Here is a 14,949-nt window from a genome sequence, read left to right as displayed (position 1 = left end):
TTCGCTGTGCACACTTTTAGAGATTGGGACTATAAGGTTCTATCAGCATTTTTGTCTAAATTGAGTTATTGACATTGCCTTGTTCTCTTCAATGTTGTATACCATATAATACTAAAAATACCCCAATTCATGTTAAGTTCAAAAGAATACAAGATAAAAAATTGCTGACACCATTCAAACCAATGAGGGTTCGGAACATTAAAGCCAATTATCTCAGAATCCTCTTTTAGCAGGTAGAACCCCTCGACTTATCTTTTCTTCCACTGATTTAGCATATATCGGCTATTTTAAATACTTTATTGATTGAGATGTGGTTGTTTTACCTTCCTTACTTGAATGCACTGCATGTAAGTTTCTCAAGATAAGAGCGTCTATTAGGTGACTCAAATGTCAATGTAAATGTAGGTGGTTCTGGCGCTCGCCCAGCAGCCAGGCCTGAAGGAAAAGGCTTCTCTCCTGGAGCGTCTCAGAGCCCTGCAGGCTGACGTGGAGGCTCATACAGCACCACTGGCCAGGCTGACCGAGAAGGCTGCAGAGCTGCATGAGAAGACAGGCGACCAGGCCTTCGGACCAGAGCAGAGAATGGAGCTCAATGCACACTTTGCTGATATCACCGCTGTCGTCAAGGTAATCAAGCCTTGCTCATAAAGGATGGCAGTTAGATACATGCTTTTCTCCTTTGTGTAATAACTACATCTAATAACTACATAAGTACATTCAGTTCAAGTCTGGCGATCTTGGCGTCCCGGGTGGCGCAGTGGTTAAGGGCGCTGTACTGCAGCGCCAGCTGTGCCATCAGAGTCCCTGGGTTCGCGCCCAGGCTCTGTCGTAACCGGCCGCGACCGGGAGGTCCGTGGGGCGACGCACAATTGGCCTAGCGTCGTCCGGGTTAGGGAGGGATTGGTCGGTAGGGTTCTCCTTGTCTCACCAGCGACTCCTGTGGCGGGCCGGGCGCAGTGCGCGCTAGCCAAGGTTGCCAGGTGCACGATGTAGCCTCCGACACATTGGTGCGGCTGGCTTCCGGGTTGGATGCGCGCTGTGTTAAGAAGCAGTACGGCTGGTATCGGAGGACGCATGACATTCAGCCTTTGTCTCTCCCGAGCCCGTACGGGAGTTGTAGCAATGAGACAAGATAGTAGCTACTACAATAATTGTAGACCACGAAAAAGGGGTAAAATTAAAAAAGAAAAAAAAAAGTCTGACGATCTGTTTGGGTTATTAGCCTCAATTCATCTAGTTTGGTTGTTGTAATCGACTTGCATTGATGTTAATGCATCAAGACAATATCCAGTCTTTGTTCACAGTGTACTCGATGTGTAAATCTGACACAGCCTAACTCAGTCTCTGTCTGCCGTCCACCCCTCAGAGTAAGGTTCACGCCATGGAGAACATAGTGACAGAGCATGAGCACTACCTGGAAGCTGTGAGGGACTTCAATGATTGGCTGACCTCTGCCAGGGAGGAGCTCCAGCGCTGGTCGGATCTGTCAGGAGACTCCACCTCTGTAAAGAGGAAGCTCGCCAAAGTTCGGGTGAGGATGTTCAATCATCACATACAATATAAACACCTTGTTGACACATCATTGACACATCAAAGTAATCATTAGAGATTAGGCACATGCAAAAAAATTAAATAAATGTTACCCTCCCGTAAGGAAAAGTATGTCTCTCTGTCTGCGCCAAGCCTCTATAGGACATCCTAGTGACGGATGGAGAGTCGTTGGCAGGAACAGTAACAGTTGAATGTTTCCTGTTCAAATGTTCCATGTTCCAATCCAGGAGCTGATAGACTCCAGGCAGTGTGGCCGAGAGCGTCTCAGCCGGGTGCAGCGTTGTGGGGCTGCAGCGAGGGACCACACGGGCTCCGGGGGCTTCGAGGCTGTGGAGAGGGAGGAGGCAGCCCTGCTGTCTGCCTGGGAGCACTGGGAGCGTGGGGCACTGCAGACCAGGGCAGGCCTGGAGACTGCGCTCTCTCAAATCGCCAGCTCAGAACAGGAGTTTAACTGCTTGGCTGCTCAGCTGGAGCAGAACCTGCAGGAGTTTAGCAGTCAGCTGCAGGAGTGGAGAGACAGACTCTCTCAGACCGAGGGGAAAAACTGTGGGGAGGAGGCCGTGCAGGGCTGGCAGATTGCAAAAGTAAGGCTCCTTTGCAGTTATTCTTATATATATATATATATATATATTTTCAAGTATTGATGCAATTCCAAAGTGGAATGCAACAGTAAAGGAAGGATCCGTTATAGTTATGATGAGTGTTTTCAAAGTGTTTTCAAAGTGAAAATTAAATGCCCAAAATCGCCATATACTCAGGCATCCACAATCCTCCATTCACTCTCCTCTACAAGCATCTTCTCATTTCGTGTGTGTGCCACCCAGGACACTCTGGATGGCCTGGTTAAAGTGGAGCCCATGTCAGACAGTCTGAAGTCCCAGCTCAACGACCTATGGCGGTTCTCAAGGGACCTGGGCACTCAGTCAGAGAGAGTGTCCTCCCTCATCAAGGAGTACAACAGGTGAGTCAGTCAGCAGCAGGATGGAGGATTCCTACTATACTCAAACTTTCACGCAAACCGTTCACTGATGTCAATGGGAGACTTGCACAGAAAGTTACGCGTGCAGAATCAGATCTCAAGTCAGAATACCGCCCTGTAGGTGCTGTGTAAAAGTAATTGGTCCTGGTCTGGTATCTGGTCCTCTCTTCTCCCTCCTAGTCTGAGCCTGCAGGCCTCCAGAGAATGCCAGAGCAAAGAGAAGCTTCTGGAGCAGCGGTTCCGTGCCACTTTCCGAGAGTTCCAGCAGTGGCTGGTTAACGCCAAGATCATCACAGCCAAGTGCTTTGACGTGCCTCAGAACCTCAGCGAGGCCTCCTCCAGCCTGCAGAAGATACAGGTACACTAAGGGCCAGTTTTCCTGGACTCAAAATCAAGCCTAGTCCATCAGCTCACTCTCCCTCTCTCTCTCTCTCTCTCTCTCTCTCTCTCTCTCTCTCTCCCTACCACACCTGCTGTCTCGACCTCTGAATGCTCAGCTATGAAAGCGAACTGACATTTACTCCTAAATGTGCTGACCTGTTGCACCCTCTATAACCACTATGATTATTATTTGAGCCTGCTGGTCATCTATGAACGTTTGAACATCTTGAAGAACGATCTGGCCTTAATTGCCATGAACTCTTATAATCTCCACCGGGCACAGCCAGAAAGAGGACTGGCCACCCTTCAGGGCCTGGTTCCTCTCTAGGTTCCTTCCTAGGTTCCTGCCTTTCTAGGGAGTTTTTTCTAGCCACCGTACGTACTTCTACATCTGCATTGCTTGCTCTTTGGGGTTTTAGGCTGGGTTTCTGTATAAGCACTTTGTGACTTCTGCTGATGTAAAAAGGGCTTTATAAATACATTTTACATTTGATTGATGAGTTCTTCAATGGATATTCTCCAATAAAAGCACTTCTTATCTTTGTTCAGGAAACCTTTTGTCCTTGAACATATTTGTTCAAGGACAAAAGTTTTAAAAGTATGCGTCTCATCTCTTGACTTCTGTCTCCACCCCAAAGGAGTTCCTGAGTGACAGGGAACAGGGCCACTCCAAGCTGAATGCTGTGGTGCTAAGTGGTGAGCTGGTGGTCAGTATTGCTGCCAAAGACCGAGTGGACGCTGTCCGGGCCAAGATTAGCAGTGCCAGAGAGGATTGGAAGACTCTGATGTCCAACCTGCACCAGAGGGAGACTGCATTACAGGTAATCAATCTATGTACAGTACAGCGTGTGAATCCTTTCTGGTGATAATGTGTAATCTATTCACTTTGTTTAAAAATTTAAAAATTCTATGCTTCAGAACCTCCAGTCTCAGATGAAGGACTTTGAGGCGAGTGCGGAGCCCCTTCAGGAGTGGCTGCACGGGACAGAGGTTGCTGTACAGGAGAGCAGCACACGACTCCACGACCTCACAGCTAAAAAGCAGGAGTTGCACAAGCTGCAGGTATACGTGGCTCTCAGCCTGTGTCATTATGTCACTTCGTATCACCATAACTGTTCCCATCATCCCTCCATCCACCCGGCCTTGCCAGGCACCAGCGCGGCCGTTACAGAAGCCAACCTTTTCAGCTCTGTCAATCATAGTCACTGATGGAGTTCCGCATTGCATTGTCAAAGCTTATCATAACTGCTAACTGCTCATCTCTGCCCTGCCAATCTACTCAATCTATTTTCAAATGCTTCTGCTGTATGCGTGTTCAGTGGAGAGTAAAGAATAACTGTTTACAGAGTTGACACTTGACATCCCTGTTCAAATGCTTGCATCAAACATCTTTGTCTGCTGTGTTTTCTAGCCTTCTTTGGATTTCCATTTCATGACAGTATTTCATGGTCATAACATTGACCAAGTCTTCTTCTTCCATGTCTGGTCTCTTAAGTGTCAATGTTAACTTAGCTAACTGTCTGTGTGTTGGCTTGCATGCCTCTGTCTCGGTGATGACCTGCTTGTGCCCTTGCAGTCTGTGCTCGAGGAGTTAGCCTCTCAAGAGGTTCAGCTGATCAGGCTCAAAGAGAAGGCCCAGCTGCTGTGGGACGGACACGCGGCCGGAAAGGGCTTTGTCCACCGTGTCTCACAACTCTCTGCACAGTACCTAGCTCTAACCAACATGACCAAGGTAACTAATGTCTGCCTGCCTGCCAGCCTGTCTACCTGCAAGAGGGCAGGGAGGAGGCACTAAGCTGTGTTTGTCTGGAGCTTACCACTCCGGTTCAAATTGCCTAGATAATCAATGAATTTACAATCTTATAGTTGTAGAATGAAACATTGTATCATTGTAAGCGTAATTATGCTTGATGCTATTTCGTTTTGAGGTAATGCTGAATTGCTAACACTTTAATACTGCTAATACTGAATTTCAATTTTTGCTGGCAAAATTACTACTGCTGTTCTTTTCTTCCATACTGGATTGTAGCCAGTTGTCATTTGCATACACAAACCCCAGGTTCACTTTATGTTGAATTTGTCATGGGTGTGCACATGAATGAACACACAGAGGCTGACCTGTGTGCTGTGCTGTGTGATCCCACAGGAGAAGGCTTCCCGTATCGACCGGATCGTCACCGAGCACCAGCTGTTCTCCCAGGGGCTGAAGGAGCTGCAGAACTGGGTGGCCGACACCAGCCACATGCTGCAGACCTACTGCACCCCCACAGCAGACAAGAACGTCCTGGACAGCAGGGTGATCAAGCTGGAGGTACAGTGCGACCACCTCTGACCTACACCAAGCTACACCAAGATAAACTAAGCTAAACTAAACTAAGTAAACTAAACTAAGTAACCTAAACTAAACAAACTAAACTCAGTAAACTAAGCTAAGTAAATTATACTATGCTAAGATAAACTGAATTAAACAAAGCTAAGATAAGCTAAACTAGATAAAATAAAATAAAATTAAACAAAGCTAAACTAAAATAGAATCAGACTTGGATTACAGAGTAGAAGCTGTTGTAAATCTCCAGTATGTAACAGGTAGCTAAGTTAGCATTGCTCCTGCCTTTGTGAGACCTCACTATGTTATACATGGACTGACCCTTAATGTCATTCTCCCAGGCTTTGCTGACAGCACGCCAGGAGAAGGAGATCCAGCTGAAGATGCTGGTCACCAGGGGAGAGTCTGTCCAGAGGAACACCTCAGTAGAGGGAGTACCAGTAGTCTGCAAGCACATCCAGGAACTCAAGGACTCCTGGGATGCCCTGCTTTCCGCCTCCATCCATTGCAAAAGGTATAGCTTTTTCTTTCTTGTGTACTGCCTTAGTAGAATACTTACTGGGTTATGATAACATCTGACCAAATGTAATGTTTTGTTTTATTTTTAACATTTGGGTAGTGTACAAGTAACTTTAGTGACGATTAGCTGATATATTTATGTTTACTACACTCTATTCCCCTCACAGTCAGTTGGAGGGAGCCCTTTCCCAGTGGACCAGCTACCAGGAGGATGTGCTTCAGTTTGTGGGCTGGGTGGAGCATGTTGAGGAGAGCCTGGACACAACAGACAAACAGTTCTCCGAGATGAGAGACAAAACTGCCAACCTGGGTAAAGCCAAGGTACCCACCGTCGTCTATATTACTCATTATTATTGACAGTTGATGGGAAATGGGATTTCAAATAATAACAGTAAAAGAGGGACTCATGTATGGTGCCAGTGCAAATAATAATGGTAAAAAAGACATGTCATGTGCCTCTGTCTTATAAAAACATTTGGGTAATGTGACCTTGGTAATGATTGGTCACAAAGTGCTTCTCAAACATCTTTAGTTTTATCAAGAGGTAGGACCTGTCACGTTCTGACCTTAGTTCCTTTGTTTTTGTCTTTGTTTTAGTATGGTTGGGGTGGGCAGTCTATGTTTGTTTTTCTATGTTGGTTTTTGAGTTTGGCCTAGTATGGTTCTCAATCAGAGGCGGCTGTCAATTGTTGTCCCTGATTGAGAATCATACTTAGGTAGCATGGGTTTCACTTTTGGTTTGTTGGTGTTTGTTTCCGTGTGTTTGGGCCACATGGTACTGTTTCGTTTTGTTTTGTTCCAGTGTTCTGTTTGTTTATTAAAAAAGACATTAACACTTACCACTCTGCACCTTGGTCCTCCTCACTTTCTCCCGAAGACGATCGTTACAGAACCTTAACCCTGTGAAATGCCATTGTTTGTTTCAGCTTCAGACAGTGCAAATTATAACGGTGAAAGAAGACATCCTTGTCGGGTGCCTCTGCCTTAAAAAGTCTCAAAATGCCAGTCTCCTATATATTTGGTTTTAACAAGAAGTAACCTAACCCTGTATCATGCTGTGGTTTAAGTACAGTAGAAACATGCACATTAACCCTGAGCTATGTTGTGTTTGTTTTAGCTTCTCTATGAGGAGGTGCTGAGCCACAGCAGTCTGCTGGACACCATCACTATGAAGGGAGCCAACATGGCCGAACATTACGTCACACAGCTAGAGCTCCAAGACCTGCAGGAACGATACAACACCGTCAAGGACAACGCCAAGGTATATAGAGTACCTTGGCGTATATAGAGTATATAGAGTGTCAGACTTATGTTGTTCCTCCTATGCATTAGAATGAACAAAAATAGTAGTAGTTGCATGTCTGTAATGCACGTCATTGTTATTGTGTTGTCAGAGTACGATGGGGAAAGCAGAGGAGCTTGTGCAGGCCCACCAGGAGTACCAGAGAGGCCTGCATGTGTTTGAGGCTTGGCTGGAGCAGGAGCAGGAGAAGCTGGGCTGCTACACACAGCTAGAGGGGGATGTGGAAACGCTGGAGGAGACACTTCAGAAACTACAGGTCAGAACAAGAACATACTGCTACCTCCAGATACATAGCCAAAGAAAAGTGGCTTTTCCCATGTCTCTCATTCTCCGAGATGAGAGACAAAACTACCAACCTGGGTAAAGCCAAGGGACCCACGTTCAGCTATACTACTCATTATTATTGACAGTTGATGGGAAATGTGATTTTTTAAATTTAACCTTTATTTTATCAGGGAGTCATACTGAGACCTGAATTACATGAATTACAGAAAATACACACATCAATATAAATACAAAATGCAAGCAGAAAGCAAAGCACGGTCAAAAAACACATTCATCAGGAATAAGGTCCTCAATCAGCTTTATGAATTGCCCTAAAGGCACCAAAACATCACCTTTTAAGAACTTTTTGAAGATTTATTTAAGGACATTATGAAGGAAAATAAGGAATCATGTCAGTTGCCACCCTTTGCCCTGTAGCTTTGCACACTTTTGGGATTCTCAACCAGATTAATGAGGAATGTTTTTCCAACAGTCTTGAAGGAGTTCCCACATATGCTGAGCACTTGATGTTTGCTTTTCCTTCACTCTGCGGTCCAACTCATCCCAAACCATCTCAATTGGGTTGAGGTCGGGTGATTGTGGAGGTCAGGTCATCTGATGCAGCAGTCCATCACTCTCCTTCTTGGTCAAATAGCCTTTACACAGCCTGGGGCTGTGTTTTGGGTCATTGTCCTGTTCGAAAACAAATTATATTTCCACTAAGCGCAAACCAAATGGGATGGGTTGGTAGCCAAGCTAAGTGTGCCTTGAATTCTAAAAAAATCACAAACAGTGTCACCAGCAAAGCACCATCACACCTCCTCCTCCATGCTTCACGGTAGGAACCACACATGCGGAGATCATCCGTTCACCTACTCTGCGTCTCACAAAGACCCGGCAGCTGGAACCAAAAATCTCACATTTGGACTCATCAGAACAAAGGACAGATTTCCACCGGTCTAATGTCCATTGCTCGTGTTTCTTGGCCCAAGCAAGTCTTCTTATTCTTATTGGTGTCCTTTAGTCTTGGTTTCTTTGCAGCAATTCGACCATGAAGGCCTGAATCATGCAGTTTCCTCTGAACAGTTGATGTTGACTTGAACTCTGTGAAGCATTTATTTGGCCTCAATCTGAGGTGCAGTTAACTCTAATAAACGTATCCTCTGCAGCAGTGGTAACTCTGGATCTTATTTTCCTGTGGCAATCTTCACGAGAGCCAGTTTCATCACAGCGCTTGATGGTTTTTGCGACTGCACTTGAAGAAACGTTCAAAGTTCAAATTTTCCGCATTGACTGACCTTCATGTCTTCAAGTAATGATGTAATTTCTCTTTGCTTATTTGAGCTGTTTGTGCCATAACATGGACTTGGTCTTTTACCAAATAGGGCTATCTTCTGTATACCACCCCTACCTTGTCACAACATAACTGATTGGCTCAAACACATTAACCTTTTGACGTGTAGATTCTAAATATTAACAACAGCTCTTACAGTGAGAGTCATTTTTGCACACGGTGCAGGAATTCTATGCTGCTGTTCTAGAATTTGACTGTTGTATTTTGCCGCTATTCTCTACACCCCTCATTGTATCAATACCGCAATTTCTGCTTCATTTGAGGCTTTATACATTTTTCTTCCTATAGTAGTAGCAGTGAGTATGTATAGTATTAGTGATTGTATAATTATTATTATCATCTATATTACACTTATTATTTTCTGGCTTTGGTATTAGCCTGTCTGAGGGGCTGCATGTGTGAGATAGGGCGGGAAAACTGAGGCTCTTAATCCGGTGTATTTGATACAATAGTGGCATACAAAAAGTGAGAGCGGGGTATGAGCATATATTAGATATGCCGACCACGGCAAAGGCCGGGAAAGGCTGACATCCTTTTACTTCATTTAAAAAAATGTATTTAATTGATCACCAATGGACATGTAGCCTACAGATGCCTGCCTCGTCACCAAGCGAGGAAGATTTCTCATCAAATGCGGTGATTATTATGGCTTAGCTAGGATTTAGGCTGGTCGAGGCGGAGGATAATGAGAACAGGGTTGTGGACAAGGGCATGTGAGCAACAGAGTGAGGTAGTTTGTGCGTGCGATCAGATTGAGTGGTGCATGCGTGTAATCAGCTATATTGTATGCAGAGACCGTGGGATGTGTGAAGTAAGGCTGTAGGTATAATGAAATGCATTCCAGGTGACTATCTCATGAAGCTGGTTGAGAGAATGCCAAGAGTGTGCAAAGCTGTCATCAAGGCAAAGGGTGGCTACTTTGAAGAATCTCAAATCTCAAATATACTTTTATTTGTTTAACATTTTTTTGGTTACTACATGATTCTGTATGTGTTATTTCATAGTTTTGATGTCTTCACTATTGTTCTACAATCTAGAAAATAGTTTAAAAAAAGAAAAACCCTTTAATGAGTAGGTGTGTCCAAACTTATATATTATGCTCTTTTTGTGTCTTTTTACCTGAACATGCGAACAACATCAGATAGTATTGATAGCAAGCAGTTCAATGGGTTAGTCAGATGTTGTTCAGCATTGGGAAAAATGTATATCTTTGCCTGTTGGCGCAAGATGTACAGTATAATGGCGCTTGAATGTCCAGTAATATTTCGTAATGGCCAGTGTAAATAATGACAGCTGGCTCTCTGCCTTCATTCCCAGGAGCTACAACTCCAGTGCACGGAGGGCCAGGCCCTGCTCAACACTCTGCTAGACAGTAGAGACCAGGTTGTGCCATGGGGGGTCCCTCAGATCGAGGACCGGGTCCTGGAGACTGTGCAGCAAGACTGGCGGTTGTACCAGGGGAGGCTGGGAGACACCAGGGGCCAGCTCAACAGTGCCCTGGCCAAGCTCCGCCAGATGGAGCAGAAGTTTCAGCGTCTGGACAGCTGGCTGAAGAGCATGGAGAGCAAAGGTCAACTACGAAGCCATCGGAGGTCAGACCGCGCCACCAAGGACGCTCAGCTGCAACTAATTAAGGTCAGCAGTGGTTCAGAGTAGATTGCTGTGAAACACTAAGTGACATGAATGGTGATGTTGATTATTGTTATATTAGTAGTTACACAGTCTTGTCTGTGTGCGTTATGCAGTAAGGGGTAGCATGTAGCCTTCTCCTCCTCCTCATCCTCCTCCTCCGCATCTTCCTCCTTCAGTGCCCTTGTGTTTCAATAAATTATATGCCATATTTATATGTGTTTCTCTGTATATAGGGTTGTCAGGAGGAAGTGCTGGTGTACCAGGAGGAGGTGGAGGGTCTGAGTGTTCTAGCCCAGCAAGTGTTGGACGAGACACACATCAGCAGCCGGGTCAGCACTAGAGCTACCCAGCTCACCGCCCGCTACCACGCCCTGCTACTGCACCTACTGGTATGGAACACTTAAAGATGCGCACACACACACACACACTGACACATACAACCACATGTAACACAGTAGATTTCATCCCTGTCCTGACCTGGGCACGGACCTGGGACCTTCTGCTCAGCAACACTTTGCACTCACAAAGCTCTGAAACCAAAGTGCAAGATCTGACAATTCTGTCTCTCGCTTTTTCCTAAAATGTCTGTGTTGATGACGTAGGAGAGCATCAAGCAGCTGCAGGAGGAGGTGTATTGCATAGAGGAGGCCCAGAGTGTGTTCAGTACCTTCTCTGATTGGCTGAGCTCTGCTAAGAACAACTTCAGCACCGTGGCCATCAGCATCGACGTAGTGGACCGTGTTACCATGGAGAGGAAGAAGAAGAAACTGGAGGTACAGTTATAGTCTCCTCTTACAGCCGCTGCCTTGAGCCTGGCATAAGAGAGACTACAGTCTGAGCTTCAGCTAAATGGAAGCCATGCCTCAAGTGACTTAGTTGGTAGACAACAACTGTTAGCGTAGCAAAAGTAAGCTCTTTTGAACTACTTGTGAGTGCGGACCTAGTGTGTTTTAGCATTGCAGTGACACTCCCAAGGCTTTAACTCCCTTTGCTTTGCTTCATCCTCTAAGAACGTTATGGTCCCAGGCATAATGGTTTCTGCTTTCTTTCTATGTATATGTGTGTCTGTCCTCTAGGTTCTGCAGGGTGACATGGAGCAGGGCCACAGCTTCCTGAGGACGATGCGTGAGAAGACGGAGCGAGCCATGGCCTTCCTGGAGGAACCAGAGGCAGACCAGCTGAGGGAGGAGGTGGACGCCCATCTCTCCCAGCTAGAGGGCCTGATGGTTGGGCTACGCACTGAACACAGCTCGCTGGAGAAATGCATCTCCCTTTCCAAAGACTTCCTGGACAAGTACAAGGCCCAGGCTCAGTGGCTCACAGAGACCAAGGCTCTGCTAGGGATGCCTGTTGAACCCAAAGCTGAGCTCTATCAGAAGAAGGCCCAGTTAGCCAAATACAAGGTATGAACAGATCTATCTACAGTTGGAGTCGGAAGTTTACATACATTTAGGTTGGAGTCATTAAAACTTGTTAAAACTATAGTTTTGGCAAGTCAGTTAGGACATCTACTTTGTGCATGACACAAGTCATTTTTCCAAAAATTGTTTACAGACAGATTATTTCACTTATAATTCACTGTATCACAATTCCAGTGGGTCAGAAGTTTACATACACTAAGTTGACTCTGCCTTTAAACAGCTTGGAAACCCCCCCAAAATGAGGTCATGGCTTTAGAAGCTTCTAAAAGGCTAATTGACATCATTTGAGTCAATTGGAGGTGTACCTGTGGATGTATTTCAAGGCCGACCTTCAAACTCAGTGCCTCTTTGCTTGACATCATGGGAAAATCAAAAGAAATCAGCCAAGACCTCAGAAAATAAATTGTAGATCTCCACAAGTCTGGTTCATCCTTGGGAGCAATTTCCAAACGCCTGAAGGTACCACGTTCATCTGTACAAACCATGGGACCACGCAGCCGTCAAAAGTGCAAATCAATCCCAGAACAACAGCAAATGACCTTGTGAAGATGCTGGAGGAAACAGGTACAAAAGTATCTATATCCACAGTTAAACAAGTTCTATATCGACGTAACCTGAAAGGCCGCTCGCTCAGCAAGGAAGAAGCCACTGCTCCAAAACCGCCATAAAAACGCCAGACTACGGTTTGCAACTGCACTTGGGGACAAATATTGTACTTTTTGGAGAAATGTCCTCTGGTCTGATGAAACAAAAATAAAACTGTTTAGCCATAATGACCATCGTTATGTTTGGAGGAAAAAGGGGGAGGCTTGCAAGCCGAAGAACACCATCCCAACCGTACGGGGGTGGAAGCATCATGTTGTGGGGGTGCTTTGCTGCAGGAGGGACTGGTGCACTTCACAAAATAGATGGCATCATGAGGATGTAAAATGTGGATATATTGAAGCAATATCTCAAGACATCTGTCAGGAAGTTAAAGCTTGGTCGCAAATGCGTCTTCCAAATGGACAAGGACCTCAAGCATACTTCCAAAGTTGTTGCAAAATGGCTTAAGGACAACAAAGTCAAGGTATTGGACTGGCCATCACAAAGCCCTGACCTCAGTCCTATAGAACATTTGTGGGCAGAACTGAAAAAGCGTGTGCGAGCAAGGAGGCCTACAAACCTGACTCAGTTACACCAGCCCTGTCAGGAGGAATGGTCCAAAATTCATCCAACTTATTGTGGGAAGCTTGTGGAAGGCTACCCGAAACGTTTGACCCAAGTTCAACAATTTAAAGGCAATGCAAACTTCTGACCCACTAGGAATGTGATGAAAGAAATAAAAGCTGAAAGAAATAATTATCTCTACTATTATTCTGACATTTCACATTCTTAAAATAAAGTGGTGATCCTAATTGACCTAAGACAGGGAATTTTTACTGGGATTAAATGTCAGGAATTGTAAAAAACTGAGTTTAAACGTATTTGTCTAAGGTGTATGTAAACTTCTGACTTCAACTTTATCTATGTGTGCTTTGTAAAAAGCACTGATTCATTATTGACATTCAAAGGATGTTTTTCCTCGTACATAGACGATCCAGCAGACAGTGCAGTCTCACGAGTCAGCAGTGAGGTCTGTGGTTGAGAAAGGAGAGGCTCTGCTGGATTCGGTCCGCGACTCTACCATCAGGGACAACATGAGCAGACTACAGACAGACTACCAGGACCTCTGCACTGCAGCCAGGGTAGGTGTTCTACTTAAGTACACATGATTCACTTTTAAAGTATTAGAGAGCTTCCTTGGTTTGTGGTTGTCTAGTCTCTTGTGACAGACTAGCTAGCTACTTAAAGCATGCAACCAAAATGTGTCATTGTCCTACCTGATTGATGTGGTGGCTGAGACAGCCACTGTAGCTTTGTCTATAAGGTAAAAAAAAGTAATCCTGTACTATTTACAGGGCCAGGTTCAGACTCTGATGGAGTTGGTGAAGGAGCATGAGGGCTACAGCAGTGAGCTTCAGGAGGTGGAGAAGTGGCTCCTTCAGATGTCCAGTAGGCTGGTCACCTCAGACTCCATGCAGACTTGCAGCATGGAGACGGCCACACAGCAACTAGCTCGGCACAAGGTGAGTATATTCATTAAATTATGGATTGGAACTGTATGAGAATCCATGAGAATGAAATTATGCAATAACACCTGTTTGCGTGATACTGGAATTATGCTTCTGAAGTTCTAAACCAGCATTCTAAAATGGCAATTTAGAAGTTTGGGGTTTATAATCATAACCCTTGTCTGTCACATTTCTTCTCAGGCAATCATGGAGGAGATAGCTAGCTTCGAGGAGCGCCTGACCAGTCTGAAGGAGAAGGGAGATGACCTGATGTCCAACTGTACTACAGACCAGGTCCAGGCTAAGATCAGCCAGCAGGTCCAGGCTCACCAGCAGGGCACCAGAGACAGTTACTCAGCCATCTGCAGCACCGCACAGCGTGTGAGTACTATACTAACACTCTACTCTAAGCTAACCTGCTCTGTTCTGCTCTACTCTAATCTACTATACTCTACTCTGATCTGCTCTACGCTACACTACTCTACTCACTTACCGGCTCCATCTCTTCACTTGTCTCTGTGTGTCTGTGTCTGCTTCATCAGGTGTACCAAAGTCTTGACAGGGAGCTGCAGAAACATGTCAGTCACCAGGACACTCTGCAGCAGTGCCAGACCTGGCTCTCCACTGTCCATGAGGAGCTCCGGCTGCATTGTCAACCTCCCTCTGGCCTGCAGGAGGCCCTCAAACAGGTTCCTGACTGACTGCTCCCTGCTCTTTTATAGGCAGAGAACGAGAATCAAATGATACAATAATGTTTTTTTTCATGGCAATGTTATGCCATAGGATTTTGGAGTTTTGTGGTCATTTGAAAATAGAAGGCTCTGCTTCAATGGGAAAACCTGGGTAAATAGGGGAAATTAACAAATGAAAATGTTTTATCAAGCTGATTACATTTGTTTGCATATTACCTGTACAGGTGAAGCACTACAGGGCTCTACAGGAGCAGGCCAGTACGTACCTGGACCTGGTGTGTTCTGTGTGTGACCTATCTGATGATGCTGTGAGAGTCACTGTTGCTGAGGTCCAGCGGGTCAAACACACGGTGTGTGGGCTGGTCTTACCGTACATTCACTTCTGGTCATCATCACATCATCCTTACCATATTGACAACAGGGTTTTCACCATG

At 45.4% G+C, this 14,949-nt stretch overlaps 1 protein-coding gene across 1 annotated transcript in view; it reads left to right on the top strand.

Annotated features, from left to right (window-relative positions):
- Window positions 1–14,949, top strand: part of syne1b (spectrin repeat containing, nuclear envelope 1b) — a 136,589-nt gene that overhangs the window by 51,745 nt on the left and 69,895 nt on the right. The window contains exons 56-77 of the mRNA XM_090210871.1: window positions 406–627; window positions 1,367–1,531; window positions 1,779–2,135; window positions 2,376–2,512; window positions 2,711–2,888; window positions 3,550–3,732; window positions 3,830–3,973; window positions 4,488–4,643; window positions 5,058–5,222; window positions 5,579–5,751; window positions 5,924–6,077; window positions 6,874–7,017; window positions 7,151–7,315; window positions 9,995–10,312; window positions 10,543–10,698; window positions 10,912–11,082; window positions 11,386–11,712; window positions 13,305–13,457; window positions 13,671–13,838; window positions 14,025–14,204; window positions 14,366–14,512; window positions 14,740–14,865. Coding sequence (XP_090066997.1) covers window positions 406–627; window positions 1,367–1,531; window positions 1,779–2,135; window positions 2,376–2,512; window positions 2,711–2,888; window positions 3,550–3,732; window positions 3,830–3,973; window positions 4,488–4,643; window positions 5,058–5,222; window positions 5,579–5,751; window positions 5,924–6,077; window positions 6,874–7,017; window positions 7,151–7,315; window positions 9,995–10,312; window positions 10,543–10,698; window positions 10,912–11,082; window positions 11,386–11,712; window positions 13,305–13,457; window positions 13,671–13,838; window positions 14,025–14,204; window positions 14,366–14,512; window positions 14,740–14,865 — 4,089 coding nt within the window. The remainder of the gene's footprint in view (window positions 1–405; window positions 628–1,366; window positions 1,532–1,778; window positions 2,136–2,375; window positions 2,513–2,710; window positions 2,889–3,549; window positions 3,733–3,829; window positions 3,974–4,487; window positions 4,644–5,057; window positions 5,223–5,578; window positions 5,752–5,923; window positions 6,078–6,873; window positions 7,018–7,150; window positions 7,316–9,994; window positions 10,313–10,542; window positions 10,699–10,911; window positions 11,083–11,385; window positions 11,713–13,304; window positions 13,458–13,670; window positions 13,839–14,024; window positions 14,205–14,365; window positions 14,513–14,739; window positions 14,866–14,949) is intronic.

This window comes from Oncorhynchus mykiss, chromosome 19, assembly GCF_057628025.1.
Source record: "Oncorhynchus mykiss isolate SJ-2025 chromosome 19, ASM5762802v1, whole genome shotgun sequence".
Classification (NCBI taxonomy): domain Eukaryota; kingdom Metazoa; phylum Chordata; class Actinopteri; order Salmoniformes; family Salmonidae; genus Oncorhynchus; species Oncorhynchus mykiss.
Note: the sequence above shows the minus strand (reverse complement) of the source record. Positions and strands in the feature narration are given on the sequence as shown.